Source organism: Eptatretus burgeri, chromosome 15, assembly GCF_056783735.1.
Source record: "Eptatretus burgeri isolate ZD-2024b chromosome 15, Ebu_testis_v1, whole genome shotgun sequence".
NCBI lineage: Eukaryota > Metazoa > Chordata > Myxini > Myxiniformes > Myxinidae > Eptatretus > Eptatretus burgeri.
Window position 1 is genome coordinate 56,277,375 of NC_140975.1, and position 19,847 is coordinate 56,297,221.

The 19,847-nt window shown below is 43.5% G+C and overlaps 1 protein-coding gene across 1 annotated transcript in view; it reads right to left on the reverse strand.

Moving 5' to 3' along the window:
* Positions 1 to 11,449: 11,449 nt before the first annotated feature.
* The window catches only part of LOC147012230 (nebulin-related-anchoring protein-like), a 34,517-nt gene continuing 26,119 nt past the window's right edge, over positions 11,450 to 19,847 (reverse strand). Inside the window, exon 13 of the mRNA XM_085856103.1 lies at positions 11,450 to 12,251. Within this exon, the coding sequence (XP_085712229.1) occupies positions 12,093 to 12,251 (159 nt within the window). The 3' untranslated portion in view covers positions 11,450 to 12,092. The remainder of the gene's footprint in view (positions 12,252 to 19,847) is intronic.

Here is a 19,847-nt window from a genome sequence, read left to right on the forward strand (position 1 = left end):
TTGACCCAAGAAACACATAATCCCAGCGGCTCCGACTCCTCATTCAGCACCTCGAGGGCCCCCAAAAGGATATCCAGAGTCTCCGCAAAGATGACTGCATCATCTGTGAAATCAACGTTAGAGGTCTTGAGACCAACTGACAAAGTTCCCGACGTTCGTTCAGACTCGTAAAACTCAAAGCTTGGATTTCAGTCATGAGAGAACATGCTGAGTTTGGCACCACAAACAATACACATACACTGAAGGGAAGGAAAACCCCAATGTGCGTGTATCACCCTGAGACACTTCAACAAAACGGTTGAGAAGAAATGGCTCACTTGGCAAATGATTCACAATCACCAAACCATCATATAATATATACAACTCCCGGAGACGTCCAAACTATGTCCGAATTGGACAAATGAACACTTTTTGGGGGGAGTTGGAACTGCTTCTATGTTAGATTCTGGAGCTTAAATTTCATAATTCAGCTTAGCTTTAAAGATTCTCGAGGTTATCGCATGTGCGGAAATGAAATAAAGCCACGAACGCTGGCGTCTCCAGGCGTTTATACACATTGCAATATACCCAGTGAATGTTAGCTCTGATGACCACACATTTATTAACATGAGTGAGGAAAATTAAAAAAACAAAACTTTATCGTTAAAAATTTGTTGCGGCTTGTTCCAAGTTGAGGCGAGTTTGAGCAGGCCAAAAAACATGGCAGCTTCAGACCCCAGCGAGGTTACCCAGGAAATACCTTAAGACCCCAGAGAGCGAGGTGGCTGAGCATGGCACCTGATAAAGGATATAATTAAATAAGGCTGTTAATCATCTTCAACAGGGATGTTTCAATTTACCCAAACACCCAATTATCACTCATGCACTTCCTTGGAGTTCCATTAGAATGCGTGCAAAGTTTCAGGCTGCTAGGTTTCATGGTTTTGGAGTTATGGAGGAGTTATGGAACCACGACCTATCGTGGGGAGGGATTGGGAATCCAGAGGGTCTTTGTCAACTCTTAAAACCAGAATTAACTTTGTCAACTCGAACAGGATTCCCCGTCTGACACCGATTACCTGGGGATCTGACTCAATTAACCATGGTCCGTGCCCTCAGCACGCACTCAGACGACTGCTGAGCATAACAGTGAATGCGCACTGGCTAACGAGAGCAAATCACTTGGGGTAAAACTTCCCGTCTAACAATAATGTGGAATGTGCTGCACCAAAGTAGGAATGGACACTACAAGCAGGTTGAACTGAACAATTACAGGGGTTTATTTATCATGAGCATGAGGCAATGTATGTGGGAGAGTGAAGACATTCACAGGGGATATTCATACATCAGAGACATCCAGTGTTCGTGTGGTGCAGAAAATGACACACGATGATGCAGATTCATGCAATAAAGGCACAAAGAGCAGAGCTAAACCAAGCTATATATCTTACAGTCTTACTTAGATTAATATGACAGGCGCTATCAGAATCACTCTGCGGAAGGGTAGATGAGCAAGAGAGATAATAAAAACTGAGGCGATGGTGGCCTCTGGCTTACCCGGCAGGTACACGCTGGCATGTGCTAGTCAAATGTGCAGGGAAGGTAAGGGTGGGAGGGTAATGAAAAGCAAAGGGGGAGTCTGGTGCCTGATGAAAAGGTGAGAGTGGGGTGCGGTGTCACTGCTTAGAGTGAGAAAGACATGGTGTGTCAGTCAGTGGTCGCTCTGAAAAGAACAGTTGTTCAGCCTTTGCTATCGCTGTGCGTTCATAGTAGATGAGTCGGAAAAAGAGAGAAAGAACGCATAAGATTTAGAACTGCCCATCTTGTGTCGGTTGTCTATTTTGCCTCTCACTCAATACTGTGCCCGGAATAGATGGCACTCGGTCCGCTTGTTTCCTCAGCATCCCATTCCATTCCTTCCTCTTCAGCAGCAAGCACCAATGACTCTTATAGCAACCACTTCATCCAGCAACAACACAGCAACCACCACATGAGCTCTTTTCCAGAGACCAGCTCTAATATTTCAGGGCCTCAGGAGTGGTGGAGTTTGGCAAGGATCAAGAGTGAATCCCCGCCTCTTGTATGTGTGATTCTCGGAAGCAAGGGTCATGTGCTGCCCATTTTCCTCCAAGTGCGACACACCCATTGGTCCAGAGATGTTCCCATGAGACATCTCCCTCTCGGTGAGTCCGCTGGTTTGGAGCCTCTCCTGCTCGTCCTTCGGATGTGCCATGCACATGAGCTCCCAACTCAACATTGGGCCGACCTGTAGCGGTCCCCATCTGTCTCTGCAACGCCCGGGAAGGGCGCAGCTGGCTTGCTGGATAGCAGAGCTGTCCCTGCTGACAGAGGAACATGATGGAATGGTGAAAAGCTTCATTTGTAGCAGTGCTGGGCTTGGGTACGAGCAGGAACCAAAAGGGAATTTGAGATTTGACTCGGGTGACAGCACAATGTCCTCCTCTTTGCAAAAATTACGAAAACATGTTTAATATGCACAAGCACGAGTGCTAGCAGATCTTACAGCTATGTCAACATCTGCTCCAAACAACCACATACTCTGTGTTGCAAAACCCCTTTTTGCAGAACACAGTGACAATTTGTAGCCTGATCCAATTCTGTCGGGAAGCAAATCCAGGCTTAACAGCTTCAGAAGTGGGGACACTCCCTTTAGATTCTCCTGGAAATCATTTATTTACAGATGCATTTCACCAAAGCTGGATCCACACCAGAGCGATTAGTTGCACAGCTTAGTCGCATGCAACGTAATTGCATGTTTACAGACCTTTTAGGAAACCAGTTGCAGGCAATTCTGCAAATGGTTGCTTACAGTAGAGACAGGCTTTACTTTCTAGTGGCCTGCTGAGCAATTTGTAGAAATACTTGCTCATTAAGTTGTGCAATTTCAAAAACGATTTTGCTGCGCAACTGATCACTCAGGTGTGGACCCTGCTTGAAATTCTTGCGATGGCCGAGCATTTTGTAGAATCTGCGGCCAATGAAATGTCAGCTCCAGGACTCTGGCTTGATGTTCCTGAGATTTTTAAAATATTTTTTTTTAAACCAATCTAAGCCTGTATTAATGGCATGACAGCTTCGACAAGACAGAAGGAAGCATCAGTCAAAAGCAGTTTTATATCATGTCGGTGTTCTGGTATATTGGCACAGCATGGTATTCGAAGGAAGAATATCAAGCAGTTTGGTGAAAGGTTTGAGATATGTTTAAATTCTACTTAAGTATCAAGTTAGAAATCAATCAATTCGCTGGCACAGGATGGGGGCACAGGTGGATTTCTGTTGGATCATGATGCAAGTAAATTTGGAAAGATTGACAAGGACCAAATGCACATCGATTTTGTGGAAATTGCAGAATTTTCCATCCATCCCCGGCCATTTCCTCATGCATTCCTCTTCCACTTCTCTAACATCCACCAGAAACGAAAGGACCCTGGCAGACGGGTCCTCAGTTCATAATGCCCAATCTGATGGACTGCGCACTCATTGGTCTGAGGCACAACACGTTTCCTCCACGGTGACAGTTTATAGTCGGGATGGAAATCAAATTCACTCCAGGCAGCTCAAACACAAGTGCCTTTCCTCTGAGCTCTCCTGCCAAGCCGCCGCAAGAGTGGCTGCAACATCACCATACTGACAATGACACCGTGCGCTCCCGCTAGTACAACATGGAAGTACAACAGGATATGGTGGGAATGAAAATAAAAGATCATGGGCAATTCCAAGGGATGGTAAGTATCCACTGTGAAAAACTGGAATGAAGGGTGAGCTGGGGGATGTATGCAGTAAGATTATTCGATCAATGGGAGAAAAGGACAGCGTTAACCTTGTGCTTACAAGCTGATAGAATGGAATAGATGTCGATACATGCAGCCTTGTTAGGGCTAGGAAGAGGAGGATGATGAGGAGGCAGAAAGAGCATTGCAAGAAGAGGTACTATTTAAGAACAAGAAGTAATTAACGAGGAATTCCTAATTGGGGATTCCAATTATCCTCAATGCTTTGTACTCAACAGCATAAATGTGTATTGTTAGACCCCCAAAACAGGGGAGAGGAAAACTTGATTGTCATGTTGAGGAAAAGGCTTGTTAGATGTTATTAAAGAGCTGCGGAGCATGATAAAAGGTTAAGTAAGAAAATAATGGAAGACGAGTCTTCTCGGCCTCACCATCAGTCATGACCTCTCCTGGGCCAACCGCATAGCAAAGCTGGCCTCCAATGCCAGTTGCAGACTGGGAGTCCTCCATCGATCCAAGACTTTCCTTGGAAAATCGGTACTACTCAGTCTACAAATCCTTTGTCGATGGCTCAATGGAGTACTGCTCTCCACTATGAGGTCACCCCCCCCCACCAATCCCCTAACATCACTTCTGTCTCTTGTGGATTCTGTGAATATGAAATTTTCAATATTATCAGAACCTCCCATGATGAAGCCAAAGAACAAGGTCTGTGGCTTTCACTTCACAGGCGGGTAGGTTGTCTCTCTTTTTGTTATGACCTCTCTTCTGATCTAACTCCATCTGCTCTCCCAGTATTCCAAACCCCCCCCCCCCCAGCAACTCCAAGAAGCAAGCATTCATTCAGTAATCCCCTTCTGGTTAAACTTCCAAAATCCAGGCTGACTGCACACCTCAACTCCCTTTTTCCTTGCTTTCTCCCATCTATGAAATTGCTTTCCAGAAGCCATTCTTCCCCAAATCACCGCCCCCCCCCTCTCCCGAACTTCATCCAGGTAGTGCCCTGTCACCTCATGGCATCCCCCATCCCATCCTGATCCATGATGTTTATTACCCCCATTAACCATTCCTAATCCCAACCTTACTTGCTGGTTTCAGTGTTCTTAGCTTGTTCTTAGTCTCTGGTAGCTTGTACATGTTGCTGTGTTTGAGCCTGGGGAGTAACTGCTGAAATCTATCAATCCGGTTTCTTCCCAACATCTTTAACCTCCGCCATTGGAGATGGACGGAGGTTACTGTTTTCACCCCTCTGTCTGTTTGTTTGTTTGTTTGTTTGTGAACAGTATTACGGAAAAACTCCTGGACGGATTTCGACGAAACTTGGTGGGGGGGTTAGGTATGGTCTAAGGATCATGTCATTAGATGTTGGACTTGGTCCAAAGTCCACTATGGCCGCTATGGCGGCCTTATGAAAAAATATTTGAATTTTTGTTTTTGCATTTCTTTATGTTTTAAGTGATTTCCAACCAAAAAAAAAATTGTTAGAGAAAAAAAAAAAATTTGCAACTTTTTTTCAAAAAAATTTCGATTTTATTTGAAAAATATTTGAATTTTTTTTTGCATTTCTACATGTTTGAAGTGATTTCCAACCCCCCCCCCCAACAAAAAATTGTTAGAGAAAAAAAAACAAATTTTGCACCTTTTTAAAAAAAAAAAAATCGATTTTTTTTTTTGGCATTTCTACATGCACGTCGATCTAGTTTAGTTTATTCAATTTTGGTTCAGTAGAGCCTGATCCGTTTTGACCTACAATGAATAGGCATCAGGTTCACTTAAGTGACCCAGCAGTATTGGCGGCGGAGGTTTTGCACTCTACCGAGTGCTCCCCCTCTAGTTGTTCTTTGTTTCTTTCACATTTCTTTCTAATTTTTCACATTTCCCTTAATTCGTTCTAATTCTGCCTTTTCTTTTCTTTTATCTCTTTTAGTTTTTATCTATCTGTCCAAGGAGAAGTGAATCCTTGCAGAATTTTTTTTTTTGAATGTGGTCACTTGGCTGCACCTGGATAGGTTTGAGGGTTGTGGAGTAGCAGCTGAAACCCGAATCCTATCCGGGTTCCTTGTGATGACTCCGTCTTTTCTCTTCACTTATTCGGGTTCCTTCTGATGACTCCAATGCAGTATTTGGTCTTCCATTTGATTCTCTCACTCTCTTGATTTAACCTTGCTCTTCCATGAGCCTCGCTATTGTGGAGAAATTAGAAAAAAATAATGAAGGATAGTCATTCTGCATCGGTAGACAGGTGTAACAATGAAGCGAATCAACAAAATGTTGATCGAGGTCCACTTCAACAACCATGGGTTGCAAGGAGAAGGTGACAATTCGGACGTTAACCTTTCGTCAGAGCGAAATAAAAGCTACATTTAAATAAGATTAACATATGATCAAGAATAACATAAGGTAAAAGGATTTAGCAAACCAGAAAATAAATTACTTCACTTGGCATATGGTAGAGCCTGCGGCGTTAAAATAGGTGATCGGTAAGTTCGTAGCCTGGATCCTGCCCTCCCCAAGCTCACAAAAATTCCCATGGAGGTCACCAAATACAAATAGTAACCCGAAAAAATTCTGCTAATCTTTTGTAGATGTGAGTGTATCAGCAGCACAACACTCCAGCAGAAAAGTCGAAGGAAAGGGAATGAAGACATTTTATTAGCTCGCCTGTTCGAAGAACAGAGAGCTATGGCGTCAGCGTGAGCATGAAAATGTTAAAGTTTTTGGTGCAAGCTATTTCGAAGCTTGCCATTCATGTAATATGTGTACGAGGATGCTGATATTTGTCATGGAGGTTCCTTTGGGGTATATTATTGATGCAGTGAAGTTGAAATTAAAAAATAATTTCAAATGTTTTAAATTTTTGACCTGTTTTGAACTTAACTTTTTTGTAGCACATCAACGTTAAAGTTTTTGGTGCAAGTTATTTTTTAGAAGCTTGCCATTCATTTAATATGTGGACTAGGATGCTGATATTTGGCATGGAGGTTCCTTTGGGGTATACTATTGGTGTAGTGAAGTTGAAATTAACAAGTGATTTAAATATTTTTTTTTAATTTCAACCTAAGATGGTGTCAAAGCCACCCAATGCTCGCCTGTTTAGACTAGACGCTTGCCATTCATTTAATATGTGTACTAGTTTACTGATTACAATATACAAATACATATATTGCTTTAAAATTATTTGGATCAGACTTCACTGCAATGCTTTATAAAAAATATTATTAGACTAGTCTTTTAAAAACGATAAATATATAAACAGGCGAGCTTTGGGTGGCTTTGACACCAACTCTATGGTATAATTACTGTTCACCGAATGAAAGAAGCTGTCCAATGGACAGATGCATATGAAGTAATGGTTTTGGAGTAATCGAGGGAGGGATTGAAAGGTAGAACAAACTGCCATCGATGGGATTTATACAGCAGATGCTGCAGTACAAGTCGTCCCTGTCAGCTTGAGCGTCATTGAAAATGGAACCCTTATGTGTTTACTTCCCTCAGGCATTGGCATATGTCATGTTCATGTAGCATGACGTATCTGATGTAGAGAAATGTGATAAAGTCGCAATAAATCCATGCCAGGCTTGTGGGTCAAACTATGATATTCCGAATCCATCCCCAAAGTCCAAACTGATCTTTATCATAGAATGAATGTTGTTCCAAGCTGAATAAATACTACATCGGAGCTCAGTTATAAATTACAACAATCGTAATCTATATACGAGGTCCGTCTAAAAAGGAATGGGACTGAGCCTGCTGTGTGCTCCACTTACACAACTTGAATGAACGGGTTGGGTCACAGTCTTTCGCAACATTTCAGCAATATATATATATATATACATATATATATATATATATATATATATATATATATATATATATATATATATATATATATATATATATATATATATATATACATATACGGTTGATGATTGTTGACTGCGCTCATTGTGTGATTTTTTACAGGTCGTGCTTTACACGTTGTCTGGTCTGAGTCGTCGTGCAATGAGTCGTGAGCAGAGACCATTCTGAAGTTTCTTGCCAAGCTTGGCAAAACACCTTCCAAATCCTTCGCAATGCTGCAGGAAGTCCACGGGGAAGAAACGATGTCACGTACACGTGCATTTGAATGGCACAAGAGGTTCAAAGAGGGACAGGAGGAGGTTGAAGACGATCCACGGTCTGGAAGACCTTCCACGAGCAGAATGGCGGACAACATCGAGCGTGTGAAGCAGATGGTGCGCGCAGATCGTCGACTCATGGTGCGGATGATTGCTGAGGAAAATCTCGAAATGCACAAGGTGTGCGCAAAGATGGTCCCCAAGTTGAGGTCCGAGGACCAGAAACAGCAAAGAGTCATTGTCTGTCAAGACATTATCGAGCGCCTCGAGGACGATCCAGACCTGCTTGGGAGAGTCATTCCTGGCGATGAATCGTGGATATTCGAATATGATCCCGAGATCAAACGGCAGAGTCGTCAGTGGAAAAGTCTGGCATCACCAAGACCAAAGAAAGCAAGGATGTCGAAGTCGAAGGTCAAGGTGATGGTCATCGCGTTTTTTGACATCAAGGGCATCGTCCACTTCGAGTTTCTCCCACAGGGTCAAACAGTGAATCAATATGTGTACAAGGAGATCCTCCGGCGCCTCATGAGATTAGTCTGGGACAAGAGGAGGGCTCTGTGGGAGAACAATGCCTGGGTGCTCCACCACGACAACGCCCCTGCTCACAGTGCCCTGAGCATCCGACAGTTTCTGGTGGAGAGGAACGTGCCAACTCTGGAGCAACCCCTGTATTCGCCAGACTTGGTCCCTTGTGATTTTTTTCCTATTCCCCAAGCTCAAGGGGGTGATCAAGGGGACCCGATTTCATGATGTGGAGGCCATCAAAAGGGCCATGATGACGGAGCTCCGGAGGATTAGAGAAGAAGCCTCCCGGGGATGCATCGAAGCGTGGAATAAGAGGATGGACAAGTGTGTGAGACTGGAGGGGAACTATTTTGAAGGAGACAAGCTGTGATTTCAATATATTTTTTGGAATAAAATTTCTGTGAAGTTAGTCCCGTTACTTTTTAGACAGACCTCGTATACAGTGCCTATAGAAAGTCAACACCCCTTTTCAAAATTTCACCTTTCGTTGTCTTATTGCTTAGAATTAAATTTCATTAAATCAGACTTTTTCCACCTTTATTTACACATCCTAATCCACAACTTCTAAATGAAAACAAATTTTACAAATTTCAGAAAATTAATTAAAAATACAAAACTAGAATATCTTGGTTGGATAAGTGTTAATACTTGGTAGAAGCACCTTTGACAGCGATTACAGCTGTGAGTCTGTTCGGATAGGTCTCTACCAACTATGCACACCTTGATTGGGCAATGTTTGCCCATTCTTCCGTACAAAACTGTTCAAGCTCAGTCAAGTTCCATGGGGAGTGTTGTTGGACAGCAATCTTCAAGTCATGTCACAGATCTTCGATTGGATTTAGGTCAGGGCTCTGACTGGGCAACTCAGGACATTTATCTTTTTATTCATGAGCCACTCCAGTGTAACTTTGGATGTGTGCTTCAGGTCATTGTCATGCTGAAAGGAGAACTTCCGTCCCAATTTCAGCTTTCTTGCAGAGGGCAGCAAGTTTTCCTTATGGGATTTTTCTCTATCCATTTTCCCTTCTATCCTGACAAGTGCCCCAGTCCCTGCTGATAGGAAACATCCCCGTAACACGATGCTGCCACCACCATGCTTCACAGTCGGGATGGTGTTCTTTGGGTGATATGCTGTGTTTGCTTTGCGCCAAATGTAACGTTTTCCTTTTCGGCCAAAAAGTTCCAGACCACAAAACTTGGTTTCCTCAGACCACAAAACTTCTTGCCACATGGCTTCAGAATCTCTGGAGTGGTGTTTTGCATGCCTCAAACGGAACTCAAGGTGGGCTTATTCTTGCTACACCTTTAAACATCCATCTTCTTGATGGTTTCCTCAAGTGTAATTAACCTGATCTCGATTGGGTGACCCAACTTGTCCCATGTACAGTCCCAATCCCCAACCCAGCCCAAATCCCCTAAAGAAAAACCATAAATTCTAAACAATTAAGCAGACTGGATCATGACTGGCCAACATGCCACAGCCTTAGAGTAATGAAAAGGGACATTAGAAGGGTAGTAACGCAGGGGTCTTTCAATCAGAGAGTAGTTAATGAATGGAATGGTCTCCCTGAAAATGTAGTGGCAACAGAAACAGCAGATACATTTAAACTAGAGTTAGATAGGTACCTCGAAGTATTGGGGATAGAGTGGTACATTGACATTGGCAGGCCTGCGGGGTAGCTTAGGTAGGAGTGAGTGATTGTATTCATGTGTAACGACTGTGATGTCACTGTGAGAGTCTTGTCAAAAAGTGAATGTGCTGTTGGCATTTGTTCTTTCCTTAACCTACAACCTCCTTCATTTCCCAAAAAGAAAAGCATCCTCGTACCTGCCCCACTCTTTTCCTCCTCACTTCTTCCTCTTCACCCTTTCCACCCCCAAATAAATTGGGTAAAGAGTCGACTGGGCTAGGACGAGGGTGCGATTTGTAAAATTTCCAGTGGAGGGGATAAAATTGACGGATATCATGAGTTTTTTATTTTTTGTTTTTTTTGATATTTCTGACTTTTACTACTTACAAGCTATAAATAATAATACTGACCTAAAGCTGAAAAGTCACATTACAATTAAAATATATAAAGTATGTATAGCTCACACATTTATCACACTGAAAAATAGGAAATGAAAAAATAATCTTGGAACTATTAGTTCATGTGTAAGTTCTGGAACTGTACATGTACAAATTCAAAACAAATCACCTCTTAAATAAAAGATTGACACAATAATAACAGATATACTGTATACAAACACATATACATATATATCTTTTAATATCTGGCATATATATATATATATATATATATATATATATATATATTAATGTCAGATCGAAATACAGCGACGTAATGACGATGACATAGTGGATTTTAATTGCTTAATTTGTTATGTTTCATTATGTCACGTACAGTTTTGTGAGCTGATAATCATGGATAAATGGAGAGCCATCCGATCCACTTTATACAGCCTAACCTCATGATCTGGATTCAGTGAAACCAAACTCCATTACATTTTTAAAATCACGTTTACCAAGATGTCCTGCTGATGTTTTCCTGTTTGTGTGGTCAGAACAAGCTTTTTAAAACCAGTTCGTGCTCAAAAAGGATACAGCGTACAATTATCATTTTAAAATGTCCGACGTTAAAATTTCTCTAATTCACGCACCCTTAATACGACACCTTTTGATTGGGGTGGGGAAGGCATATAAAGTGCCAGATATTTATTTTTTAAAAGAGGCAGAGAAATTACCTCCATATCCCCCCTCGTCAAATCGCACCGTGGTTAGGCCCTCATAGATGATGAAGAGATTGATAAATTGAGTTATTGATGTGGATGAAGCATAGTCGTGATGGACCGAATGGCCTCCTCCAGTGTTCAATTTCCTCATACCCTCCTTGGAAGTGTTAAACTCATAACTGGTCCTAATTACGTTCTCCAAACCAGCCTTACATGGCAATTCTGGCCCAAACCACGAAACCAAAGAACCATCACATTCTTTAACAATGAATCATTTGTAGTTTGAAATGAAGTCGTAGGCGTTGGGAGCGGTGGAATAATAAAACATTACAAAACAACACAGGTACGTTAATTTTAATTAATATCGAATATTCAAAAGAGAAATTAAATTACAAGCAGAAAGCTCCATTATAATAATGTCTGTTTTGTTGGAATTAAAACAAAGCACCTGCAATGTTGTAGCACAACAATAAACCGTTATAACAAACCTGTATCATCTGAAGGCAAGCTGGCATTTCTTGCACACAGAGGAGCTTTTCAAATTATTTATTTCAAATTAAAAGTAATTACCTTTACAGAAATAAATTATTTCCCACCACTGTTCAATGCATGATATTAATATCAGGAAGATGTATTATTTGCATGCGATGCTAATAACAATAGTAATAGTTAATAATATTATATTATCTTCCGTATTCAAATTATATTTTGACATTTTCTAAATGTGGCATGAGCACGTTGCCAAAGCTGTGCTACTCTCACTAATAATAATTTTGGATCTCTTGGTGTATGCATTGTTAATTTGTGATAATTTTAGTTCTCTGAAAATGTGCTTCTTCCAATATGATGCATTAATCCAGCAGCTTGGGATGCAGGTTCTAGTACAGCCTGTGGCAGGTTACTGGGAAAAGGCTCAATTTTCCAAGGTGAGGGTGGAGTGAGATCAAAGGCAAGTGCTTTTAAGGGTGAACAGAGGGAAGACTTAAGTATGAGCTTTTCTCTTTGAATGTAAAATCTCGAATGCATCCAGCATCACCCCTGGCTGCAGTTGGCTCTGCACTCGCTCATGATTGCCGTCCATTTGCTCTGCTCCGGCCTGTCCGCTGATCGCCTGCGGCTCGGCTCCGTACATGCCTGTAATCTATGGGAGGGAGGAAGAGAGGTGGACAAAATTAATTTGTGGTTTATGCTATAAGGAACTATTTAGGTTAAAGTGTTCAGTGATTGTTACTTCACTATGTACAAGTAATAAAAACGTTTTTTTTTTTTTTGAATGTGAAAGGATGCAGGGATGTTCCTCCAAAAAGTATGTAAATAAGGTGGGGATGGTCACAAGAAATGATTGTGTGAAACCATCCCTACGTCCTTCTTTGAATAATGGTTGGCCATAGAAAAACACACACACAAACACACTTAGTGTATTTTCTTCGGCCAACCATTATTTAAAGAAAGATGTAGGGATGGTTTCACATGATCATTTCTTGTGACCATCTCCACATTTTTACATACTTTTTGGAGAAACATCCCTACATCCTTTTGCATTAAAAAAAAAGTTTCAATGACTCGTATCTTTACATTTTGTTGAGAAATATATACGTATATATGTTCTAGTAATGATTGACAAATGTTGTCATACATACTTAATACATGGTATAACATTCCAAATAGTACGTACTTTGTAGAAATATGTGTTGGTTGTTGCTGTCATCGACTTCCTGATAATGTTCTACCGTTAAACTACACCCATGTAGGTCTGATTGGGCAAATATGTCTCGCCGCCCCATCCCCATCAGGCGAATTGACAGTCGTAGTCCCGCCCATGTCTGGCTTCCTATTCCTTCACAAAGGAATGCAGTTTTCCATACATTTCGTGAAATCCTTTCAAGCTATTAAAATTGCGAGAGCAAATGATGCTGCACCAAGTAAAACTCTGTCGGATAGTACCAGAGTCATTGCCATTGAGAGAGGCAGCTCAGAAATACACCATATGATGATGATGATGATGATGATGATGATGATGATGATGATGATGATGATGATGATGATGAGGATGATGAACAAGAAGAATTCCCGGGTTTGACCGATCTGGTTTTTTTGGGGCGCTTTTGCCATGGTATGCAGATGAGACTAAGGATTCGTCACTACTTGGGTGTCATTTCCCTAGTCTCTATTTATGCTCCGATTGAGGTGAGTGACCTCACCGTGAAGGATGCATTCTACGCCACACTCGAGTCTGTGATTGATCAGTGCCCCAGGTGAGATACATTTCTGGTCTTGGGGGATTTCAATGCATCGACTGGAACTCATACGGATGGTTATGAGGTGTGTGTTGGTCCCCATGGGTCTGGAACTATGAACCAGAATAGCACTGAGTTCCTTGACTTTGCAAGAAGTCATGGACTTAGGGTGGCTGGTTCATGGCTTCAGCGCCCACAAGGTCATCGCTGGACTTGGTATTCCAACGCTGGCGGTGTGGCAAAGGAGATTGACCATATGCTCATCGATGGTCGCTGGAGGATGATCCAGAACTGCAGGGTCTACTGGAGTGCTGTTCCTCAATAATGACCACCGGCTTTTTGTAGCAACTCTTAAGTTGCACCTTAAATCCTGGAGAATGGTACCATCACAGCTGAGGCTGGATGTCGGCAAGCTCAAGGATGAGAAGGTAGCTGAGGAGTTTGCGAACAAGCTGAGTGCAGATTTGGGGGGTCTGGGTGCTTTGGGAGATCCTGAAGAATTGTGGAGCGCCTTCAAGACAACCATCCTTGATGTTGCTGATGGATGTCTTGGAACTCACCATAGGGCAAAGAAGAATTTTATCCCTCAAGGGACACTGGATATTATTGACCAGAGTCGCAGGGCAAGGCTGAATGGCAGAGCTGAGCTGTTCAGGGAGCTGAGGTGTAAAACTGTACGTGCACTGAGGGTAGACAAGGAGGCCTATGTGCTAGGAATCTGTGAGGGCGTAAAGCATCACCTGTGGCCAAGTCATTCTCATCCTGCTTACAGGGGAATTTGTGTACTGCGTTCATCCGAGATCATCCCTCCGTGTCGTGCAGTTAGAGCAGAGGGTGGTAGGTTCTTGACAGAGGAGTCCAAAGTGAAGGCCCGCTGGACCACTTACTTTGAGCGGTTGTACCAGGCTGATCCCCCAGCTGTCAAGTTGGACATCAGCGGTGTTACAATCCCTGTTGCTGACCCTCCAATCAACTGTGGTCCACCTTCGCTTGTGGAAACACAGGCTGCGGTGAACAGGTTGAAATGGGGTAAAGCTCCAGGGATCTGTGGCATCCATGCTGAACTTCTCAAGGCTGGTGGAAATTCTGCACTCGTGTCGTTGCATGCAGTTCTGTTCTCTGCCTGGAACACAGGCATCATCCCAACTGACTGGAAGAGGGCCCTTGTTGTCCCTCTCTGGAAAGGGAAGGGTGATCGCCAAGACTGCAACAACTACCGAGGGTGACGCTGCTCTCAGTGCCGGGCAAGGTCTTTGCTCCGATAATTCTTGATAGGGTTCGCCACCATCTGCTTGAGCACCAGCGTCCAGAGCAGTCAGGCTTTACACCAAAGAGGTCAACGATTGCCCGTATCCTTGCTCTTTGGGTCCTCACCGAATGCAGATGAGAGTTTTGGCAGGGGCTGCTTTCAGCCTATGTGGATCTTTGTAATGTGTTTGGTTCAGTGAATCGGGATGCCCTCTGGAGGATTCTAGGTCTTCGTGGGGTGCCACCAAAACTGATCCATCTGATGTCTGAACTCAACTCTGGTACTGAGAGTGCTGTGAGATGTGGTGGTACTATCTCCGACTTATTTCCAGTTGTTACTGGAGTTCGTCAGGGGTGTGTACTGCCCCCCCCCCACACTTTTCCGCACTTGTATGGACTGGATTCTGGGGAGGATGTCAGAGAGATCAAGCTGCGGTGCATCATTTGGGAATATCAAGATCTCTGACCTTGATTTCACAGATAATGCAGTCATCTTTGTGATGACTTTAGAAATCCTTGTGGGGGCCCTCAAGGTGCTGAATGAGGAGTCAGAGCCCCTGGGATTATGGGTTTCCTGGGTCAAAACTAAGATCCAGGCTTTCAATGACATATTGGATGTTGCTGTCCTGTCTGTGCCTGTTTGTGGTGAGGATGTTGAGGTTGTGGAGATATTCACTTACCTTGGCAGTGATATTCATGTCTCTGCTGGCTGTGAGTCAGAGGTAAACAGACGTCTGGGTCGGGCCTGGGGAGTCATGTATTCACTGGATCATGGGGTGTGGCGCTGCCGGTACCTGTGCGGGAGGACAAAAGTCCGGGTCTTCAGGTCCTTGGTGCTTCCAGTCTTGATATATGGATGTGAGACTTGGACTTTGACCAGGGATCTGAGACGGAGACTTAATTCCTTTGGTACCAGGTCTCTTCGGAGAATCCTTGACTATCGCTGGTTCGACTTTGTGTCCAACGACCGGTTGCTGAGAGAGACTCAAATGAGATTTGTTACCTCCATGGTCCGTGAGCGTCAGCTGCGGCTGTATGGACATGTGGCTCATTTTCCTGATGTTGATCCTGCTCACCAGATTTTCATAGCGAGAGTCTCGTGAGTGAAGGAGGCCAAGGGGCCGACCACGTGCCTCGTGGTTGCAGCAGGTTGATCGGCATCTCAAGGAGATGGGAATGGGCCAGGCATCTGCCTGAGGGATGGCCAGACGGAGGCCCCTGGAGTACCAGCGGAAAGTGGACGCAGCGTCGCTCTGCTCTTGCACACCCTCCCCCATTCCTGACCTGACTCCAACTTTAGTTTTATATCTCGCAGATGGCACCATCATTTTTATTCCGCATTTTTTTCCACACCATCCCTATATCGAGAGTACGAATGCACTGTCTGATTAAAAAAAAGTGGGTCACCTAGTGATGAGGATGCCAGAAGTACTGGATTTAAATATATCTGAAAGCTGATCATTACTCCACTATTTTTGTCGCCGTTTCTCCCATTTTCTGGAACTACTATTCAGAGATGGTTCTTATTCCTCTTCTTCTTATTCTTCTTCTTCCTCTACTGCTTTCGTATGCAGCACAAGGCTGTGAAGTAGCAACACTGGCTGAGGGCACTGCTGCGCCACTAATGCAATGCCATCTATAAGTTATGGCAGGAACTTGATCATTGCGATAGTTTTCCTACTCTTCGCGAAGGACACTATTGGATTTTAACGTCCACTGACTAATACCGGTTAATGGGATGTCCAGTTTAACATCCATTCGAGGGATGGCACACACATTGATGAATCACCCTGCCTGTGAAACATCGGGACGACGGTTTATAACTTGGTCGGATTAAACCAGAGATGGTTTAATCGCACTCTTCACTCCAGGACTTCAAGCAGATGGTGCGCCACTATCTCATGTCATTCCACATACTACTATATTTCCTGGGTGACTCATTCATTGACAACACTTTGGTGGCCATTCCAAGTTGCCCAAAAGGATTTGAGACCCAACTAAAAAGTATGGACTAATATCACTTGGGGACCAGACAGGGCTGACTTGTTACCTTCTTCAGAGAGAGACAGAGACAGAGACAGAGACAGAGAGGGATAGAGAGAGAGAGAGAGTGAGTGAGAGAGACAGAGACAGAGACAGAGGGAGAGAGGGATAGAGAGAGAGAGAGAGAGAGAGAGAGAGAGAGAGACAGAGACAGAGGGAGAGAGAGATAGAGAGAGAGAGAGAGAGAGAGAGAGAGAGGCAGGGAGAGAGGGGAGACAGAGACAGAGACAGAGAGAGAGAGAGAGAGAGAGAGAGACAGAGCGAGAGCGAGAGAGAGAGAGAGAGAGAGAGAGAGAGAGAGAGAGAGAGAGAGAGAGACAGAGCGAGAGAGAGAGACAGAGAGAGAGAGAGAGAGAGAGAGAGAGAGAGAGAGAGAGAGAGAGAGAGAGAGAGAGAGAGAGAGAGAGAGAGACAGAGACAGAGACAGAGACAGAGACAGAGACAGAGACAGAGAGAGACAGAGAAAGAGAGAGAGAGACAGAGCGAGAGAGAGAGAGAGACAGAGAAAGAGAAAGAGACAGAGCGAGAGAGAGAGACAGAGCGAGAGAGAGAGACAGAGAGAGAGAGAGAGAGAGAGAGAGAGAGAGAGAGAGAGAGAGAGAGAGAGAGAGAGAGAGAGAGAGAGAGAGAGAGAGAGAGAGAGAAAGAGAGAGAAAGAGAAAGAGAGAGAAAGAGAGAGAAAGAGAAAGAGAAAGAGAGAGAAAGAGAAAGAGAAAGAGAAAGAGAGAGAGAGAAAGAGAGAGAGAGAGAGAGAGAGAGAGAGAGAGAGAGAGAGAGAGAGAGAGAGAGAGAGAGAGAGAGAGAGAGAGAGAGAGAGAGAGAGAGAGAGAGTATACACAAAGTAAGTATTAGGAATGTACGTTGCTTGGGTTAAACGGTGTTATACCCTTTAGGTTTAGGAATTCAGGGCAACTTGGAATGGCCATAAAAATGTTGCCAATGGAAGACAATGTAACCCACATCCACCCTTAAGTGAAAAAGTTACATTTTAAATATTTTGCTTCTAAAAGGTTCCAATGGTAGAACTTTGGACACCAATACACCCATCACACCTCTGCTTTTTCCATTATAATTCCCAATAAATCCCCTCTCTCTCTATCTCTCTATCCTTAATGCTATCTCATCGAAACCACCTTTACTCTTCGTTCTCAATCATTCACAACCTTCCTTTTTTTTCTCTTCCTCTTTCCCTTTCTCTCCCTCTATCTTCCCATCTCCTCTCTCTTTTCACAATTTTAATTTTCTCATTTCACCCCCCCCTCCTCCACATTTAACATGTAGATATGGCCCCATGATGCATGAAGAATCATACAGGATTTTTCGTGCACTATAAATTTCTTCCTGTAAATGTGGTGAACAAGCCCAACATTTTTCCAAGAGTGGTACGAGAGCAGCAGTTTCTTCTACAGTTCTAAAGCTAATGGAAGAGCTTTTTTGTATCGATGATTGAGGTTCGTGGAAGAGCTGGAATGGAAAGGGAAAGGAGGAAACACCAATAGCAGATGATAAGTGAGAGTGAGATCAAGGAGATCGCACATGGAGGTGAACAAGCTGCACACAAGGTGAATGAAACACAGTAAGAAGAGGAAATAAAAAGAGGGGATGAAACAGAAAAAGGACAAACCAACCAACAACTAACAAATAAAAAGAGTTCAGGAGAGGAGAGGGGGAGGGGGGAAATCACAATAACCTGGAAAAAGGGAGTGCTTGGGAATGGGGTCATTTGGGGTAGAAGAGATCAGGAGTATGGATGGGGGATGACCCAAAGTAGTGGTGAACAGTTGTCTTGAAGCCATGGAGAGAAGAATGGGTGCTACTTTACTGGGGAAGTTGGTTCCACAGGTGAGAGAAAAGAGGAACAAATGAGTGGAGGTGAGCATTGAGCCTGGATTTTGGGAATAAGAGGATTAAGTGTACCCTGCAAGAACCAAGAGAGGGTGCAAGACCAATGAGGAGGTAGTATAATACAGAGAGTCCACCAACCTGTCCGCAGTGCGGACGTAACAAGCCGAGATGCTCAGATTTGTTGCGGAACATCCCAATAATTTTTAGGACCTTGCTTTCCATGGCATCAAGAAGGGCAAGGTGTGAGGCAGAGGCACCAGCCCAAAGGAGAGAGCACATAAATTAATAAATTACATCCAGGACAAAGGTGATGAAGAGATATCAATGGATTTTTCACCTTAATTCCAAGGACAGACGTCGGTTAAATCAACACCGAATACGTGATTAGAACTTGGGATCCCATCATCATGAGCTCTGCACTCACGTGGGAATCCAAACAGGCTAACCAGCTCCATCTTGTTTCATTCTTTCACAGCTTGAGTAATTGAATAAACTGCTGGTAGGAGTGTTTGTTTCTCCTCCATAACACTCAGCCAAACTCGACATTCTCTGAAGCCACAAGGAATCCTCATTAGGGTAATGGCAATAACAGCCCAACCAGCTGCCGAGTGCTGATATGTGGCATCTGGCTCAGAGCTAATCCCTGCATAGGTTTATGTCATAAGCCCCAAACACAATCATAGAAAGGTCAAAGTATAGTGGTCTCTGCAACGATGGCCGAAAGGTCACGCATTTCGGCTACAACCGTCCAACTTGCAAACACATCTGAATCACCAAGAGGGGTTTCTGAACTCAGGGTCCTTCTACTGCACATCTATTTGAAAATGTAATTGTAGCACGTCACAAAATATCATGACGACAAATTTAATTTGTATTTTCATTCAATGCCAAAACACTTGCTCATTGCAGGAGTCCATCCGTCTCTCGAGGCGAGACCTCGACAAGCGTGTTTTCCCTCCACGGGTGCTTGAGGAGTCGTGTACACGTGACAATCTATTTAATGCTCTGTATTTTGCGTGCGTCACCCAAATGATGAGGAGCACGTCATGCATTTCCTCCACCCCCGGACGAATCTCTACAGTATCAATTATCAGACTTCAACATCCCCATGCCACGTCAGCACCAACGCAGGATGGGGAGGTGAAGGGTGAATTATTAAACTGGTGTTGGGGTTGAGGGATCACATTGTGCTACTGACAAAGCAGGCGGATGACAAAACTGAAGCAAGACCCACTTTGAAGTTCTGCGAAAAAAGGCACTTTTGTTGGAATTTGGTGAAGTTAGCTCGTATATAGCAATTTATTCCACCGAGAAACGCTTTCCTCCTCTTTCAAAGGCTGCAATTATTGTCATGTTCTTGTGGA